General features: G+C 42.1%; 1 protein-coding gene across 1 annotated transcript; it reads left to right on the forward strand.

The window, feature by feature from the left end:
• Positions 1 to 5,950: 5,950 nt before the first annotated feature.
• On the forward strand, positions 5,951 to 18,576 carry C1QTNF3 (C1q and TNF related 3). The gene is made up of 6 exons (XM_070743492.1): positions 5,951 to 6,265; positions 9,187 to 9,295; positions 11,629 to 11,783; positions 14,125 to 14,254; positions 15,706 to 15,805; positions 18,417 to 18,576. Exons 1-6 carry the CDS (start codon positions 5,951 to 5,953, stop codon positions 18,574 to 18,576), a joined length of 969 nt encoding a protein of 322 aa, XP_070599593.1.
• The last annotated feature ends 2,091 nt before the right edge of the window (positions 18,577 to 20,667 follow it).

Consider the following 20,667-nt stretch of genomic DNA (forward strand, 5'->3'; position numbering starts at 1 on the left):
TTGTGTGCATACACATGGGAGGGCACTAGTCTGTGCACCCCATTTTGGTACGCAAGTCAAAAAAAGTTTGCCATCACTGCTCTAGTAGTGCAAACTATCCCTTTTTTTCAAAACATTGGCAGAGTTCACACATTATAGTAAGTCTGGCTTCTTTTATATTTATTTATTTAATGTTAATTTTGTATGCTGCCTGACTCCAATGACTCTTGGGAATTGACATGTAAGAACATTGGTTTTTTTTTAAAAGATAGAGCCAGGAATAAACTAAGGGAGAAAAAAGATAAAATAAAGAATAATTTGTTGTCTAAATTGTATAATTCACAGTTCATAAAGGCTGATATGACAAATCTCACCAAACTAAAACTGATCAAAGCAGATTATGGCTTAATATGATGAATGAAACCAGTCACTGGGTTCCTTCCTCCCAGTCACTTTAGCATTATTATTATTATTATTATTATTATTATTATTATTATTATTATTATTATTATTATTTTATAGGATTCTCTGCTTCTTCTTTACCTTCTTCTTTAAAACCATTCATTGGTATAAAGGCACCGTTTTTCTTTCAGTCTCGTTCTGAAGTGATTTCCTAACAGGGAATTCACATTTTTCACTCGGTCAATATTTTCATAGAATTGCAGAGTTGGAAGCAGTCAGATTTGGAGGGAGGGGGAGAGAGGAGGTGCCTGGAAGGTCTGAATTTCTGCAAACAATTGTTGTAAGGAATATTTATTTATCCTTCTGGGTTCAGTTCCAAGTGGAGAATAAGACACTGGAAGTATGGGACTGTTTGGAAAGATGGCTTAATGGTGGACAGCAGGACCACATGGTCTGAGGTTCTGGGGAAAAGGGGGGATCACTGTTAGATTCCCTTAAGGCCATGCGGGGGTGACTCTGTTGGCTGTCCTGAATCCCAGGCTAGTTTGAGTGCTGACTGATGCAATCTTCCCAGGTGCAATGTGGTGAGGTTCTGTTTGCTAGGTAGCTCTGCTTGAAGGGGGTAGATCTTTGTTATGTAGAATAGACTGGTCCAGGCTATAAACAAAGGTGTGGGGCTACTAGGATTGAGTCTGTTTCCTAGCTAAAAGCATGTTTCTCCATTTCTCAGCCAGGGATATTCTATATAAAATTCTGCCTTTTTAATATTTCCTAAAATATTTTATTCCTCTAGGAAGGGGGTAGGTATCTAGCTTGATATTTTCCTACACTATATATAGATGTTGGTAACTTGGACTACATGATAGGAACTTAACAATTCTGTGATTAGCTTCCCAAAAATTAATGGCAAACGTGGAGGATATTTTCTGAATCAGACTCCTAGAGTGTATTGAGAGGGATATGATATTTCCTTTAAATGTTTGTTTCCTTTCTTCTCTTTCTTACATTTATTGAATTTGGAATCAGCAAGATATTTTAGTTATAGTTATCCACTTGGAGCAGCACATTAATGTTGTGGTTGGCTCTGGACCAGCTCCTGCAATGGGGAATTTGGATGTTGGTTTAGGAGAGTCCTCAGGTTCCCCGAGACTCGTCTTACTGCTATCATCTTCTGATAGTGAGGATTCATTGCCAAGGTCAGACGCTGGGGGAGAAGAAGAATCAGATAGAGAGATGGATGCCAGAATGCACAGGCTCATGGCTAGAGAGGACCAACTGCGCAGATATCGTCGTAGATAAGGGCGAACACCTGTGGCTGAGGCAATTAGTCTAATGGGGTTGCTGATAAACTACCAGCGTTGCAGAGAGCGCATGTGGGAGTTTATCCATTTGGAGAAGGATACGTCGTGTTTGCATTGTTCCTGGACTTTCATAGACTTTTTGGGATATTTCACAGCTAACTAAATCTTGTGGACTCACTTGAAGAGGTTTGGCTGTGACGCTCTCACAACTGCTCTTATCTGCTCTGTTTGTTTTTGTCTTTCACAGCTGTTATCTGTGTGTGAGTGAATTTGCTCAGTTTAAAGTGCATGTGCACAGCTTTATTTTGGATAAACTGCTTTTCTGTTCACTTTACAACTGTGTGTAGGTTTGAATTTACATTCCTGACTTAATTGGGGCTCGTAACATGAAGCCCGGCATAACAATTAATATAACTTTTATCAATAATTGATTGATTTATTAATAATCAATACCATTTAGATTATTTAGCTTGATTTTTTCTATGCTGATGAACAGAAGCTCTTTTTGGTTTCAAACTAAGGTCTACAAAGAGTTGTGGTATGTTTTATTACAATTCCTTCCAATTTCTCTCTCTGTGAGTCTATCTTGGGTTTTCAGTTTGCTGAAGGAGACAAATCCTATAAGATTTGCAGGAGTTGATTTTTCACAGAGGTGTTTCTACAGTTGATCAATATTTATGTCCTTTTTATTCGTGGATAGAAGATTTATTCTGAAAATGACTATCAACAGGGTGCCATGCTCAGAACATAATTCATAATGCTCTCTGTCAAGCAATCTGCTGAATTCTTTAACGGAAGAGCAAGATCATATGGACTTTGTTTAATGAATTATGTTCAGAGGGTTCTCAAAATCCTTGACTATTGAAATAAAAACCTTCCAGCCCTCCTTTATCACCGATGTCATTAAGTAAGGATCTCTCTGAAGCTTTTAAATGTTTTTTCCAAGATGTTTATATGACAGGCTAAGAATCAATTTCTAGAGCAGGGGTCCCCAAACTTTTTACACAGGGGGCCAGTTTACTGTCCCTCAGACTGTTGGAGGGCCGGACTATAAAAAAACCCTATGAACAAATCCCTATGCACACTGCACAAATCTTATTTAAAGTAAAAAACAAAATGGGAACAAATACAATATTTAAAATAAAGAAGTAATTAAATAATTAAGTAATAAAGTAATTTATACTTCTTTATTAACAAGTAAATTTAAACTTAAATCAACAAACTCCCTCCATTTCTCCTTCCTTCCTTCCCTCCTTCCTCTCCATTTCTCTCTTCCCTCTCTCTTTTCTTCCTTCTCTCTCATTTGTTTCATTTTCCTCTCCCTCGTTTTCTCTCCATCATTTTCTCATTTTTCTCTTTTCTCTCTCTCACTCTTTCCATCTATCCCCCTTTCTCTCTTCCTCTCTATCTCTCCCTCTTTCTCTCTCTTTCTTTCTCTGTCCCTCTTTCTCTTTCTTTCTCTCACTCATTCTCTTTCTCTCTTCCTCTCTATTTCTTTCTATTTCTCTCTCTCTTTCTTTCTCTGTCCCTCTCTCTCTTTCTCTCTCTTTCTTTCTCTCACTCATTCTCTTTCTCTCTCCCTCTTCATATCTCTCCCTCTTTCTCTCTCTCCCTCTCTCTCTATCTTGCTCCTATCCTCCCCGCCCCTTGCCTCTGTACTGCCTCCTCGCTCCGCAGCAGATTGCGGTGAGTTGACAGGAGATTCGGGAGCTTATAATATCTATTGATAAAATCTCGTGGGCTGCCGCGGGCCGGATAAATTGCCTCAGGGGGCCGCACCCGGCCCCTGGGCCGTAGTTTGGGGACCGCTGTTCTAGAGTAACTTCTCCCATCTGCTGCCATAATCCTTTTGTCTCTGGAGATTTACTCCTCCTCTTCTGAGCCTCAGAACAATCTCTCACACAATCCTTTAAATGTTCTGATTGGGAGGTTTATCTGGGACTCATCCTCTGTGTTAATGTACATGCAAAGTAACCCTTGTTTTAACAAGGATACGCACACAGAAACGTTTTATGAGAAACGTAGTCAGCCACACACAGATAGACTAACTTGAGTTAAAGTTTACTTTGAGAAATAGCACAGTCCGATAAACAGTCCAGGCCATGCATGTAATAGTCAGAATAAAAGTCCAAAGAATATCAAATTACAAAGTCTTCTTACCAGTTGTCTTTGTCATGAACAGTAAACAAAGATACCAAACTTAAACAGTTCAGCTATAACAGAAAATAGAATGTCTAACAAAGCATATCAGAGAGCGAATATCATCAGATAGAGCAGTGTTTTCCAACCTTGGCAACTTGAAGATATCTGGACTTCAACTCCCAGAATTCCCCAGCCAGCATTTGCTGGCTGGGGAATTCTGGGAGTTGAAGTCCAGATATCTTCAAGTTGCCAAGGTTGGGAAACACTGAGATAGAGAATGCAGATCAGAGAGAGAGAACCATGATCTCTAGCTCCCTCTTCTGGCAATCTGCAACACAACCAACCAATCAGAAATAGCATACATTTAAAGCTATATTCATTAACACAGTTAAACCTCCCTACAAACATTGTTGGTTTATATATTGCCAACCCCACTCTTTGACAGAGTCCTAACACTCTGATAGAATTGGAGGGCACCAGCTTGGAGAAGTCAGTCCTTAAAAATCTGGGGCTACATGTTTTCCCCCCTCTATTTTATGTATGCATATAAATATAAATGTGGGCATTTAATATATTTGGAACAGAAGGTAGTGATTTTCTTGGTTACTGAGCTTCAAGATAGATGATGTCCTAAAATAGAAGGGTGTAGATGATTGGTAAAATAGAGGACTATAGATGTTCAGTGAAATTGCTCTGTTAGGATAAATTTCTTAAGATGGAAATATTTAAAATGTGGTCTCTTCTATTTTTAAGGTCATAGGTGTTCATTTGTGGATAAAAGTTACAAATCTGAAGACCAGGATAATTTCACAGGGCAATATTATTTAAGAGATTCAACCACATTTCTTAAGTTCATGGTCATTTGTTTTTATTTGGCAGGAAAAGGAAATCTGGTTTGGCAATTGCCTTTAGGAAAATGTTAGAAATTAAAAAAGCATACATGAGGGAGCCAAGATGGTCGGTTGGAAAAATTATGTTTTATACTGAGAACTGGAAATCAGTAAATGCCTTAATTTAACTGTTTTTAGGTTGTTTCCCCAATATTTTCATTTAAACAGAGTAAGTTTTATTTATTTTATTTATTTATTTATTTATTCATTTGTCCAATACACAAATACATAGGAAGAAAAATAGACATGTGATAATATAAATAAGGGTGAAAGTGAACTTAGAGGAGAGGATATAAGAAAGGAAGAGAATATATGAGATAGGAGAAGGAAAAGAAAGACAATTGGACAGGGGACGAAAGGCACACCAGTGCACTTATGTACGCCCCTTACTGGCCTCTTAGGAAACTGGAGAGGTCAATCGTGGAGAGTTTAAGGGAGAAGTGTTGGGGGTTAGGGGTTGACACAATTGAGTCCGGTAAAGAGTTCCACGCTTCGATAACTCGATTGTTGAAATCATATTTTTTACAGTCAAGTTTGGAGCGGTTCATATTAAGTTTGAATCTGTTGCGTGCTCTTGTGTTATTGCGGTTGAAGCTGAAGTAGTCATTGACCGGTAGGACGTTGCAGCATATGATCTTGTGAGCAATACTCAAATCGTGTTTTAGGCGCTAAGTAAAAATCTCTCTCCCACCCATTCCTTTGTTTCTTAATTGGTAAATCTTGGTTTGATATTCGCCTGTAGCTAGTAAATCAATGCAGCACTGTTTCCAAACTCCAGAATTTTTTTAAAAAAAGATAATCTGAGTGGCTAGCTTCTCTATAGCTAATCAAGAAGCCTAAAGCATTTGCCATATGGGCTTCATCTCATCAGTCTAAAACACCCCCCAACCCCCTCCCCCATTTAAAAAGAATGGATAACATTTGTCAATGCCTCCTAACAGGAACCACAGCTGTCCATTCAATGTGGACATTTTCAGCATGCAAATCAAATTTTCTGGTACTGGGAAATGTGGCGGATAATGACTGGGTTGTTTCAGGAAGCATGACTGATTTTGGGATGAAGGTTTCTGCCTCCCTGACATTTTCACAGGGTAATTTATTACACGCAGCCTATAAAGTGATGGTCACCAGGTCCTGCTGACACACTCGGTAGAAGAAAGGGCTTCATCACACCAACAGCAGAGTTATTTTTTCCCCCCCTCCTAGCAGAAGGACTACACTCTAAGGACGCTAGCAATGTTGAGCCATAGAGCACCAAAGGACAACCTCAACTGGAGTCTCCTGCTTGTGCTTCTGTTTCTTCATTTTTGCCTGGGCCAAGAAGAAAACACGGAGGTGAGCAGAAGAGATAATAGTCCAGTGGCCAAAGTTTTGGAGAGCCACCACCAGACCGGTCATAAAGGTTCCAGCAGCAGGGAAACATTGAGACAGCGGAGCCAACTGTATAAGTGGACGGTTGAGGCAGTTGATGGTAATAGTCCTTCTACGGACCAAAATGCTTTGAAACCAGACGTAGATGATGTAGCACAGACTACCCCAGACAGAGTCCAGGTACTCTGAATTAATCTTCTAAGATACTATTAAGAAAGTATGTGTGAGCTTTTTATTAATATTAGCAGTACTTTTTTCAGAAGCAACGGGTTCCTAATGATAGGACGACCATGCTATGCACAGATGTCTTTCTTTTCTATGAGCTTAATTTTCCATACAGATGTTTCCACCTACCTCCATTTATGACAATAACTATCTTTAATCTACCTATAATCCAATTTATGCATGTTTATTTAGATGTAAGTCCCAGTGTATGGATTTATATCTTAATGGGGCAATCCAGTCAATGTTTTCAGTATTTCCGATAATAATAATAATAATAATAATAATAATAATAATAATAATAATAATAATTTATTAGATTTGTATGCCGCCCCTCTCCGAAGACTCAGGGCAAAAATTAGGGACTTAATTTTAACTTTCTAACGGATTGTGCCATACTGATACAAGAGAGAAAAGTATCTTCTATTGGAGCAAATTTTGTTTAACATGCATGGGATAAACCCTCATGTTATAAACAGATATCTTCGTCAAACAGGCTGTCAGACATGAAGAAAGACTGCATACTTTGGTGGAATAAGGAAAAACTCTCTGTATCTCAGTATTTTTCAGTGTATCCTCTATGTAAATTTGCATAGGATTGTAATTTGCACAAAGATTAACTGGAGTTTTTAATTGAAGGTAGAATTTATGCAGAGGATTCTGTTCATAAGAACGGCAAAAGATAAGACTTATTTTTAAAGTAGAGCATGTGCTTAATAATTGAAAGAAGAGAATATGTTTTATAATTTAAATGATTAAATGCACTACCCTAGACACCATAATTACTGTGCTTATTGATGTTATTATTACTTTTAAAAAAATAACTTAATTAAAACCAGTTTTACTATATGGAATCAACTTTAAATAGAAGTAAATAGTTGGGGTTCTTCACATGGACAAAACTATTTTATAGAAGCATTTTCAGATGGTATTAAAGATGGGCTAGCGAGTGAGATCAATGCATACACATTAATTTAGACATATGTAAAGAGACAAAGTACTTTTCTTGTAATGATTTTGAATTGTTTCCATGTTTAAACTAATGTTTTTGTTGGCCATTCAAAGTTATAAAGTGTTGGATGTTAAGAAGTAAACTGTGCTACTCCTACGTTACAAAGGATATACAGAGGAAAATGTGGAGGTAGAAAATATCCAGCTAATAACCCAGGGATATGAGTAGTACTACATATAACCAGTCCAGATAGCTTGAGTATATAAATATTATTTACATTTATCAAATATCATAGCCAGTAACAATCCTAGTCATTCTCAAATACATCAGTCAATCTTATCTATATACAGTGGTGCCTCTACCTAAGAACGCCTCTACTTAAGAACTTTTCTAGATAAGAACTGGGTGTTCAAGATTTTTTGGCCTCTTTTTAAGAACCATTTTCTACTTAAGAACCCGAGCCCAGAAAAATTTCCCAGGACATTTGAGAGCGGCATGAAGGCCCGGCCAGTTTCCTTCCATTCCCCCTTTAATCCCGACCATCTTGGGCTTTTCTGGGCTGCCAGAGGAGCCTTTCGGTGGCGCTTAAGGAGGCTTTGGCAGTCTAGAGCGAATGAAGCATTTTCCTTTGTCTGGGTGCTTGGAGAGGGAATGAACCACTTCGTGTTTTTATTTCTTTCCTAATGGGTTTGCACGCATTATTTGCTTTTACATTGATTCCTATAGGAAAAATTGCTTCTACTTACAAACTTTTCTACTTAAGAACCTGGTCATTGAACGAACATATACAAACCAACATGAGAACACATAGTTCTTACTACACACAGTAGTTCTTACAACAATTCTCCACCAACAAGAGAGATGATGCTTGCTCCCTCTTATGACTTACTGCATCACCAGCTATTAAAGCAACAATGTACTAAACTTTTCAAACGTGCATTGCTGGTTTGCATTACATATTGTAACTAGAGATGGGCGAACCGAACCCGCACAATTCGGGTCCGTACCGAATTTTGTGGTGTTCGGTATGCCGAACACGAACCCAAAATGTTTTCAAACTTCGGGCAAAGTTCGGGGTCGTGTTCGGCGTTCGGAGCTTTGACGTCACCGGCAGGTTGCTAAGGACGCCAAGGTGATCACTTCCTGGATTCCATGGAATCCAGGAAGTGATCACCTTGGCATCCTTAGCAACCTGCCAGTGATGTCAAAGCTCCGCCCCCGGAATCTCTTTGTGGGAGGGATTCCCCGTTTGGGTTCGAGTTCGGGTTCGGTTCGGGTTTGGCCGAATTTTGCGTAAAGTTCGTCCAAACTTGCCGAACCCGAACACCGTTGGGTTCGCCCATCACTAATTGTAACACCCAACTACTTAAGCACATAACATTAACACAAAGGTGCTGGAAAAAAAGTGACTTGCATAAACGCTTCCTTCCGGTTGTACTTCTGGCGCCTTCAGAAGACTGGTCCGCGAGCTCCCTGGCTGGCTCTGAGCTCTCCTTGTCGGAGGCTCAAAATTTGGACCAGAGCCATCCTGGAGGGGTGGTGAAGTAAAGGGGGATCATTTAGCAGGTAGCGGAGAGCCACATCTCCCCCCTTGGCTAGGAAAGCCCCCTCAGTCAAGGACAAAGAGCAGCAGCAACAAACATGGCTGCCACGAAGCCGAAAACAGCCTCCTCACTTGACTTCTGACAAGCAAAAGTCAATGGGGGAAGCAGGATTCACTTAATGACCACATGCCTTACTTAACAACTGCAGTGATTTGCTTAATGACCATGGCAAAAAAAAAGGCTGTAAAATCAGGCCCCGCTTGCTTAACAACCACCTTGCTTAGCAATGCAAATTCTGGTCCCAATTGTCGTCGTAAGTTGAGGACTTGTAATTGTGATACCCTATAAATTGATTTTGAACAATGTATCTACAGACAACACAGACAACACAGAGTGGACCCCAAAGCCCACTGGAATGCGGTTGCCGGGGAGATTTTGGATTTCGAGGTTATCAAGGCCCACCTGGACTTCCAGGACCTGCTGGAATCCCAGGTAAATATTGGAAAGCAATTGTGTAATGATGAACGCTTGAAGGGGTTGCTTGGTTTCGGTGGCACTTTGCATAGCAGAGGAGATATATTGGGCCTCCTGCTGCATCAAAGTCTCAGTGCTCTTGGACCATTATTCTAAATGGTGCATCACCTGAAACATCTGGAATACTGTAGTGGCATTCCTTATCCTGCTCCTTTCCTACTGCATTCTCTTGGCTTATTCCTGCAGTCTCTTGAATCAAATGATGTTGAGACGCTAGAAAGAGTCCAGAGAAGAGCAATAAAGATGATTAGGGGACTGGAGGCTAAAACATATGAAGAATGGTTGCTGTAATACTGAAGTGGTCAGTAGAGAGGGCATACATAATTGCACTAATGTGCCTATCATCCCTCTCATTGTATTTTTTCTTGTATTTATTCTTGTTTTAATTTTTGTTTAACAAAATTTCTTGTTTCATACCATATATCTGTAAATGACTGAAGGAATGAGAAAAAAAATGCAGTTAAATGATGTAGCGTATTAAGTTTAAAAAAACATGAAAATCTTTGGAAGATAATGATATAATTAATCAACTACAGTGATTAATTAGGTACTTTAACTAGACAGGCAAATGAAGAAAACTTAGTTCTGCTGCTATTATACAACTTTAAATACTGTATTTTTCAGAGTATAAGAAGCACCAGAATATAAGATGCACCAGAGTATAAGACACATCTTAGATGGGGGGAGGAAAATAAGAGGAAAAAAATCTATTTACTAAGTATTCCTCTGGAGGAGACAAGGGGGACTTGGGACCCAGAATTTCCAGATTTCCCCAGCCAGCATATTCAAAAACCCAGCTCCTATCAAGTTGCTTCTTATCTATCCCTGACCTTTTTCCTATTATTTTAAAAGGGATATCTGGATCTCAACACTTACTAGCGTTCCAGATGCATTGAACTATAATTTCCATCTTCCCCGGTCATTGGTGGTTAGGGAAGATGGATGTTGTAGTAAAATATATATCTAGAACGGTGGTGCCGAACCTATGGCACAGGTGCTACAGGTGGCACATGGTTGCCCTATGTCAACTCCAGCACACATGGGTGGGGCGGCCAGCTGATTTTTGTCCCTCTGGAGGGCAGGGGAGGCCGTTTTCACCCATTGGGCTGTTTTAGAACATAAGAACATAAGCTGAATCACAACATAAGCTGAATCGAGTCCAGCATTCTGTGTCACACAGTGGCCCACCAATTGTACATGGGGATCTTGAGCAGAAAGAGAAGGCAAAACTCTCCCTTTCCCTTGACCCCCAACAAGGGGTGGGCAGCAGGCAGGACGGGGTGAAACGCAGTTCTACCGGTGGGAATGAAGATGTGTACACAGCTCCAGCGGATTGGCGGCTGTCACTTCTTGGATTACTGCTCTCGGCTAAGCTCTCCTTTTTTTCCCTGTTGCGTCTGCGCTCCTTGCTTTTTTCCTCTTTCCTCCTTCCTGGCCTCGGACAAGCTTCCCCCTCTCCTGTCTGGCTCCCTTCCAGTCTCACGCGACCATCTCCCGCCTGAGGTGCAAGCAGAAGGCGTGGGTGGAAGCAGTGCTGGCATCATTTATGCTTCTGACAGCACCTGTTCACCTAGCTACCCAGACTAAGGCGTGGGGGGCACCCAGGAAGGAGAGTGCAGGAAACATGAAGCAAATTGTCACCCCAGCGAGCGACACTGGTAAGGTTGTAAGTCGAGGAGTTAACAGTTCACTTGAACGATGATGATCGTTCAAGCCACTCCCACCTGGTCACATGGCTGGCAAGCCACTCCTACACAGTCACATGACCATTAAGCCACACTCACAGTAAAAATTTTGGCTGCCCATTACTGCCCCCAACAGTAATTGGTTACTGCCTTAACCAACATATAGGTGGCACTTGGACATCCATTTCAATAACCACCAATACACTTGGCATCCATGAATCATGGATGATCCATGAATCAGTTTTTCATCGTTCCCGGGCTTCTGGAAAGCTTCTGGAACATCTGGATGGCAAAAAACAGCACAAGAGGCCAAACGGAAGTTCAGAAACGCAGAGACAGTTTGTGGTGGGTAGGTTATGTGGACCTGCACAAGGGGAGGTCATTGCATAATGGGCGTGGGCATGTGCCATCATACCATTGTGCATGTATGCATTCTTTTGGCATCTGAGTACAAAAACCTTCACCACCACTGATCTAGAGGATACCAGAAGGGGAATGGTTAAGTCCAAAGAAGTCTAGATTAAAAAATAAAATAAAATAAACCTTGCATGGAGTCTTTTAAAGCTGGCACTTCACCGAGCAAATGTATTGATTGACTGTCCTAAGGAAACCACGGGAACAATGGGAATAATGGATTACCTGGCACAGAAGGATCGAAAGGTGACAAAGGAGACAAGGGGGACTTGGGACCCAGAGGCGAGCGAGGTCCTCAAGGACATAAAGGAGAAAAAGGTTATCCTGGCATCCCGACAGAGCTTCAGGTAATTTCCCCCCTAAATTTTTGTAACAGCATGATTTTTTTTCCAAAAGTGACTGCCTGTTGCAAGTCCATAAATTTATGTATGGGTTTGTTTTTTAGCAATAGCACTTAGACTTATGTACCACTTCGCAGTGCTTTTACTGCCCTCTCTAAGCGGTTTACAGAGCCAGCATATATTGCCCCCAACAATTTAGGTCCTCATTTTACCCACCTCAGAAGGATGGAAGGCTGAGTCAGAAAGCTGGTGAGATATGAACTGCCAAATTGCAGGCAGCCAGCAGTTAGCAGATGTAGCCTGCAATACTACAATCTAACCACTGCGTGTTGCAGGAGGCTGTTGTAGACAGAAATAGAGCTTAGGAGCCAGTTTTCGCTGGCACAGTGTTTGTGTTCTGTCGGGCTCTCTGGTAGACTCCTCCCAAAAATTCACAGGTACAAATTTCAGACACACACACGTTTGAAAATTCAAAACAATGTTCTTTATAATGAAAATTCACTTAAACCAAGCCGTCTTTTGGGATAGCAAAGAGCACTGGTCTCCAAACAAACTGGTAATTTGTACAAATCCCTTATCAGTTCTGAAATACTTAGCTTGCAGCTGTGAGGCAATTCACAGTCCTTCTTCTTTCACAAAGTGAAACACACTTTGCTCTGGTTTAGTTTCCAAGCGGGGAAAAATCAGCACACAAAAGGTCAAAGTCAGTAAAGCAGTCACGAAACAACGATCAGATAATCCTCCACAATGGCCAAACCCACAGGCTGCTATTTATACTGATTACCACAGCTCCACCCAACCACAGGTGGCCTCATTTTCTTTGATAATAATCTCTCAGTTGTTGTTGCCTATGCATCGCTCTCCGCATGCGTGGCTGTATCATTAACTCTTGTTCTGAATCCAAGGAGGAGCTAGATAATTGATCTCCTTCTGAGCTGTCTGCCACACTCTCCTCCTCCCTGTCACTCATGTCTTCTTGGTCAGAGGAGCCTTCATCAGCAGATTCCACCGGGGGCAAAACAGGCCTGCAGCATGTGGATGTCTCCCCCACATCCACAGTCCTTGGGGCAGGAGCAGGGCCAGAGCTAACCACAACAGTTTGTGCCACCATGAGGCGCCCCGACATGAATGATAATAATAATTAATAATAATTTATTAGACTTGTATGCCACCTGTCTCCGAAGACTCGGAGTGGCTAATGATGTTGAGCTGGCCATGGCCTTCCCCTGGACAAGGTCAAGTGCAACCCTGATGCAATCCTCAATGAAATCAAGTTTGACACCTCTGATCAGGGGTGGGCTACTGCCCGGACGGTGGGGGGAACGCAGTGGAGTAGCAAAATTGGAGCTCCACCCCAGAGCACCCAATTTGCACTGAAAGATGTTGAAAGAAAATGCAGGGCGTCCTGCATAAGTCACCCCCCCAATGTGGTAGTAAAAATTTTGGTAGCCCTTCACTGCCCCGATGTAGATGTTTTCCTTCTTTCATATGAGTGGTTCTCTGTTCATACATAAATCAATGGTGTAATAACTCTCAAAGCAAGGTTGAATCAAGCAAGGTTTATTTCGCTAACAGGACAAGGAAGTCAGTTCAGTCAAGAAGCAATGGAGTATTGAGAGCTCTATACAATGACAGTTCTCCTATTTGTACAATCTAGCCCAGCAACAGGCAGTTTTACAAAGATACATTTTAAGCACCAAAAGAAGGCAACCAATCAACATGCAATAAACAAATCTGAACTTTTGACTTTTACCCTGTCTGGGTAGGTCACCCAGGCAAATATCTAACACTCCTCCCCTATTAGTTCGGATGCAGGTCATTCAGAGAGACACGTGACGAAGTCCTCCAATCGGCTGGGCTTTCTCGTTTCTCTGACCTGCGCAGTTCAGTCGAGTCTTGGTACTTATGGCAGTGTTGTTAGTCAGGTTGGCTAAGTGCTGTCACGGATCCTAGTGATACATTTAGGAAACTAAAGTTTATCTCCCTTTCTTTCTTTCTCCCCTCTCCTCCTTCCCCGATAAAAATTCAAGCAAAGCAACATGCCAAATAAAAGAATTAATACTATGTGAAAGAAGCAAAATTCTCTGATCGAACATTCAAAAAAAAAAGTGGGGAAACTTTCGTTTCCCAAATGTTGTATGTATATGTTTTGTGTATTTCTTTTTGTTATATTTGAAAAAAAAAATATTTTTTAAAAGAAGGAAACTAAGGTTTATCTCCCTTTCTCTCTCCCCTCTCCTCCTTCCCCAATTGAAGAAGTTAATACACAATTGATTGCTTTCAACCATGTCTTCCAGTCTGCCATTCTCCTGTTTTTCAAATACTAACTCTACAATATTTCACTTAGGTTGCATTTATGGCTTCAATGGCCACCCACTTTAGTAATCAGAACAGCGGAATAATCTTCAGTAGCGTGGAAACCAACATTGGCAATTTCTTTGATGTAATGACTGGACGATTTGGAGCTCCAGTGAATGGTGAGTTAAAGTAGATCAGTGTTTCCCAACCTTGGCAACTTGAGGATATTTGGACTTCAACTCCCAGAATGCTGGGAGTTGCGAATGCTGGCTGGGGAATTCTGGGAGTTGAAGTCCAAATATCTTCAAGTTGCCAAGGTTGGGAAACACTGCAGTAGATAATATATTCTATACAAATTTTCTGCAAGAGAAACAATAATTTGCCTTGGATATTCTTGATGCAATCAAGCAGAATTTTTTTCCCCCTTGAAACTTCAGACTGATGTTGTATTTTACTTTGGATCGAACACAGAGATAAACATTCTGAGGTTTTCTAAGCATGTTTTCTAAATTAGACTATGATGTCCATTGCAAATTATTATTTTTGCAGAACTGAAATACTGTATAGCATTTTTATTGTGATTGCTGGATCAGAAAGGATGCATTCTGCCAGATCCAATTTAAAAAAAGATAACAAATTCTGTTTGAACTCCTTAAAAAAAAGGAAGTTTTTTCCCTTTATTATTTGCATGAATGTAATTTACAGCTAAGAAATGTCTTTGTGTAAGTTGCCTATAAAATTTCAACAGTCACTTGTGTCGGGGGGGAGGGGGCACCTGTGGTTGCCCAAAATTTCTGCCAGAGAAAATGGGCTCCCGAGCTCCATTTAGAGCTGGGAATGCCTCCTGCAACCCTCTGCCAGCGAAAATGGAGCTTGGGAAGGCCACATGCTGTCCTCCTGAGCTCCATTTTTGGCTGGGATGGCCTCCTGCAACCCTCTGCTAGCAAAAACAGAGCTCGGAGGGGTGGGGGTGGGGGGTGGAGAGACACAGAGTGTTGCAGGAGGCCATCCCAGCCAAACATGGAGCTCAATAGAGTTGCCCGTGGCCCTCGCAAGCTCCATTTTCACTGGCAGAAGTACAGTAGTACCTCTAGATACGAGTTTAATTCGTTCCAGAACGGAGCTCGTATGTCGATCAACTCGTATCTGGAACAAATGGCTTTAGACTTTGTTTTTCCCCGCGGAGACAACCAGAAGCAAGGATTCTTGCGCCACCTAGTGGAAGCTCGGCTCATATCCCGAATTTGAGCTTGGGTCTGGGACAGAAATTTCCTTCCCGTCGTGGCTCGCAACTTGGAATACTCGCATGTGGAGCAGCTCGTATCTAGAGGTACTACTGTACTTTGCTGTTTCCAGGGCACTCTCCACAGGCCAGATTTAAACACCCCGTGGGTCGGGTCTGCACCACAGGCCTTGAGTTTGACACCTCTGGGTTAGTTGAACTCTGCATGTTTCCTCAGAGATCTTTCACTGCCATTGAGTTGCGATTTGGGAAGCGGGAATTACAAGGAGGTGGGAATGGAGAAAGAGGAGATTATTGAAGCAGCTGCAAAGGAACAGCCTGATTTAACCTGTATCTGTGCCACTGAATTATTTAATGGTATTGTACATTTTCTCTCTTCCCTTCTAGGGGTTTATTTTTTCTCCTTCAATATGATGAAGCATGAAGATGTCGAAGAAGTCTATGTGTACTTGATGCATAATGGCAACACCGTATTCAGCTTATACAGGTGTGTGGGGTGGGTTTGGGGCTTAAAGACATGTGCAATGAATTTGGGAGAGGAACTGGAACTCTGGGGTAGAGAACATGAGATACCTTTCAAGAGTCTCAGCTTCAGTTCCTAACCCCGGGCCACGGTCCCCTAAGTGCAGTGATTGGCTACCAAAATTTTTACTACCACACTGTGGGCGTGGCTTATGCATTTTGTTTCACCATCTTTCAGTGCAAATTGAGTGCTCTGGGGTGGAGCTCCATTTTTGCTACCCCAATGGGTTCTCCCTACATCTGGGCAGTAGCCCACCTGATTATCTACTATATAAAGTGTATGTACGCACATGCACGCACAGCTCTTCTAAAATTATTTATTTATTGATTGATTGATTGATTGATTGGATTTGCATGCCGCCCCTCTCCGGAGACTCGGGGCGGCTAACAGCAACAATAAAACAGTGTACAATAGTAATCCAATACAAAAAACGATTAAAAACCCATTAATATAAAAACCAAACATACATACATACCATGCATAGAATTGTAAAGGTCTAGTGGGAAAGAGGATCTCAATTCCCCCATGCCTGACGGCAGAGGTGGGTTTTAAGTAGCTTACAAAAGGCAAGGAAGGTGGGGGCAATTCTAATCTCTGGGGGGAGTTGGTTCCAGAGGGCCGGGGCCGCCACAGAGAAGGTTCTTCCCCTGGGTCCCGCCAAGCGACATTATTTAGTTGACGTGACCCGGAGAAGATCCACTCTGTGGGACCTAACTGGTCACTGGGATTCGTGCAGCAAAAGGCAGTCCCTGAGATAATCTGGTCCAGTGCCATGAAGGGCTTTATAGGTCATAACCAACACTTTGAATTGTGACCGGAAACTGATCGGCAACCAATGCAGACTGCGGAGTGTTGGTGTAACATGGGCATATTTGGGAAAGCCCATGATTGCTCTCGCAGCTGCATTCTGCACGATCTGAAGTTTCCGAACATTTTTCAAAGGTATATACACATTCAACCTCATTTACTGAGATAGGAAAAACATACACAGAGCCCAGAAGGGGAAAAAAGAAAAGAAAAAAAATCAAAATTTTGCTACCAGTACTGTGTACCTAACCAACATTTTGCTATCAGTACTACATAACTGACAGTACCTGCAGGAGCCCATCACTGCCTTAGAGGTTCCGGCTTGTTTGAAATCCGGCTGCATGAAGCTCCACTTGTATGAGCAACTGCGGCTTAGGGAAGAGGATTTTTAGGCCAGCTGCGATGTAAACGGAAGTGCAATCTCGTGGGAGATTTCGCCGATTTTCAGCAATTTCTTTGCTTCCACACGTGCATGGAAGCAAAAAAATTGCTGAAAATTGGCAAAATCTCATGCGTGAGCATCCTCAAAGCCGAATTTCATGCGGGCGCACACATGCGCATGTCCATATCCGCTACCACACTGTAGTGTGGCCTGTACTGGGTGCAACACACTACTGGTGACAACACATGTTTTACATCTTATTCAGTAATTTCCCTTTGTTAAATCTTCCTCTTCTACTCCCTGTAGCCCAATCTGCTAGAGTCTAGACCTCCTTTTGGCATTAAAGGTAGTCCTCATTTAATTGGGGATTAGCAACTTGGTCGTTAAGTAAAGCAGTCAGTAAGTGAAAGTGGCACTGGGTTTATTATCTTATTTCAGGTTTTTTTCCACTTTATGTTGCTCCAAAGATCGTAAATGCAAGGATTGGTTGCAGAGTTATGTTTTTAACAGTCGTAACAGCAAACCAGGGATGAAATCCAGCAATCTCTTACAGGTTCTGGAGAACTGGTAGTCAGTGAAGACCTGCAAAATTTTTACTACCACACTGTGGGTGTGGCTTATTGTGTGGGTGTGGCTTGATGGTCAAGCGACCTTGTTGGCCATGTGACTAGGTGGGAGTGGCTTGACAATCATGTGACCGGAGGTGGCTTAAAGGTCACGTGACGGAGTATGATAACAGATTAGGCAAATAGCTCATTTTTCTTTAATTGCTCTAAAAGTTCAGTTCCAGATAATGATTAAAATGATTAAAGCGTTTATAGGTAAAATCATACTATTTAATTATTTCCTTTTAAAAAGGTAATTAAGGATCATACTATGGTACTAGAGAAGGAAGGACAATAAAAAACTATTAAGTATTCAATAAATAGTGCATAAACTTACTACCCTCACTTCCCCCCACCCCTATTGGGGAAGCAGGCCACCACTCTTGGTAGTGGAAATTTTGAGTAATTCGGACAACCGGCATATTCCACTTCTGGCTGCCCCAGAGTGGGGTGGTGAATGGAGATTTTGCAGTATCCTTCCCCCAGGAGTGGGGAGGAAATGGGATTTTATTTATTTATTTATTTACTATTTATTTATGAATTCGATTTCTATGCTGCCTTTCTACTGGTAGATTTTGCAATATTTACTTATTTACTTATTTACTTACTTACTTACTTACTTACTTACTTACTTACTTACTTACTTACTTACTTACTTACTTATTTATTTATCAGATTTCTATGCCGCCCCTCTCCGCAGACTTGGGGCGGCTCACAGCAACAATAATACAATGTAAACAAATCCAATATTCAAGTTAACCTTTTGCACCTCTGTTCTTAGCTTCGAATCCAAAGGAAAATCAGACTCATCAAGCAACAGCGCAGTGCTTAAACTCGCCAAAGGAGACGAAGTGTGGCTGCGGATGGGCAATGGGGCGCTGCATGGAGACCACCAACGCTTTTCCACTTTTGCTGGGTTCCTCCTTTTCGAAACTAAGTAGATCTGCTCACTGGAAAAGCGGTACAACGCCGCTACTCGGTTTCCCTGCTCTTTGGATCCGCATAGGAACGCACAGGTAGCCCTCCACTTACAACAGCCTGTTTAGTGATACAACCTCAGTGAAAAAAGTGGCTTATGACCAGAGGTGGACTGATAAGGTGGAATGGAGATGTGTGCTTGACCCTGTGGCTCTGAGTGCTAGCGGAGTCCAGCGCAATTATGCTACTACAACTGGGCAGGTGGTGAAATCGCACGCGGACATGCAGGTGCGCCTGTGTCTGTGCACGATTTTTCTACCTGCCCAGGTACAGTAGCTGGGGTGTCGCAGCAGGTAGAGTGCTGTACTGCAGGCCACTGAAGATGACTGTAGATCTGTAGGTCAGCTGTTCAAATCTCATCACCGGCTCAAGGTTGACTCAGCCTTCCATCCTTCCGAGGTGGGTAAAATGAGGACACGGATTGTGGGGGCAATATGCTGGCTCTGTTAAAAGGTGCTATTGCTAACATGTTGTGAGCCGCTCTGAGTCTAAGGAGAAGGACGGCATAAAAATTAAACAAACAAATAATTGCGCTTCACTCCTCCAGCACTCAGAACCGTGGGGGACGAGCACACATCACCGTTCCACCTTAGCAGCCCAGCCCACCTCTGCTTATGACCATTTTCCACACTTATGATGCTTGAAGCATCTTCATGGTCATGTGATCCAAATTCGAATAGTTGGCAATTGACTCATATTTATGTCAGCTAGTGTCCCTTTCGTAACCTCCTGACAAAATCAAAGTCAATGGGGAAAGCCAAATTCACTTAACAACGGTGGTAGGAAAGGTCATAAAATGGGGCAAAACTTCCTTACTCAATGTGTTACTAACTTAGCAATAGAAATATTGGGGCTCAGTTGTGGTTGTAAGTTGAGGACTACCTGTCCTAAAATCCCTAGATCTGTCTTGATACCAGTATGTTGTGAACTACGAAACATGATAAGAAGGTCTGAATTTATATTATGTTCTTTTTAAGACATTTTGCGTCTCACCGCACATTCTTGCCTTCTTGCTAATGGATACTGAATGTTTACCAAACGCCTATTTCTGGTAATTGAATAATAGAACGATGATTGTAGCCTTTTCTTTTTCCATTCTAAAGCAGCAATTTTCATCTGATCTTGGACACTAATGAATGTCGCATGTACGAAACATTCAAACGGGATGTCATTGTGTCAGCGAAATATATGTGTCTTCGGAAGCTCCTGAATTTTTAAAAACAAAAATATAGGTAGTCCGTGACCTACAACAACCATTCATTTAGTGAGTGTTTAAATCTCTGTCACAATGGCAGAGAAAAAAGTGATTTATAACCAGCCCTGGCACTTGTGACTTGCAACATCCTGGATCAAAATTTGGGTGTATATACCAGTAGTAGCATGCGCGGAAGCCAAAAATGGCTGAAAATTTCCAAAATCTCATGCACCTGTGCATCTTCTCATGAGACTTTGCTTTCTGTGCATGTGCAGAAGCTAACTCTTGCTCTGTTGCCCACACGCTCGCGCCAATCATCCGGAGCTGTGCGCGCAGCTCCATTTTTGCTACCAGAAAGCCTTTCCCCCACATCCATATAGGAGCCCAATACTGCATGCAATATACTGCAGTAACCAGGGATGGGCAGCAGGCAGGACGGGATTGAATGCAGTTTCACCGGTGGAAATGAAGATGCCTGTGCAGCTCCAGCTGATCGACAGCTGTCACTTCCTGGATTACTGGTCTCGGCTCGGCTCTCCTTTTTTCCCGTTGCTGCTGCTGTGTCTGCGCTCCTTGCTTTTTTCCTCTTTCCTCCTTCCTGCCCTCCGACGTGCTTCCCTCTCTCCTGCCCGGCTCCCCTCTAGCCTCACACGGCCACTTCCCGCCTGAGGTGCAAGCAGAAGGCGTGGGTGGAAGCGGCGCTGGCAGCATTTATGCTTCTGACAGCACCCGTTCACCTAGGTACCCAGCCTGAGGCGGGAAGGCAACCCAGGAAGGAGAACATGGCAAACACGAAGCAAATTGTCACCCCAGAGAGTGACAATAGTAAGGTTGTAAGTCGAGCACTTAACAGTTCACT

This window comes from Erythrolamprus reginae, chromosome 2 (assembly GCF_031021105.1).
Source record: "Erythrolamprus reginae isolate rEryReg1 chromosome 2, rEryReg1.hap1, whole genome shotgun sequence".
Classification (NCBI taxonomy): domain Eukaryota; kingdom Metazoa; phylum Chordata; class Lepidosauria; order Squamata; family Dipsadidae; genus Erythrolamprus; species Erythrolamprus reginae.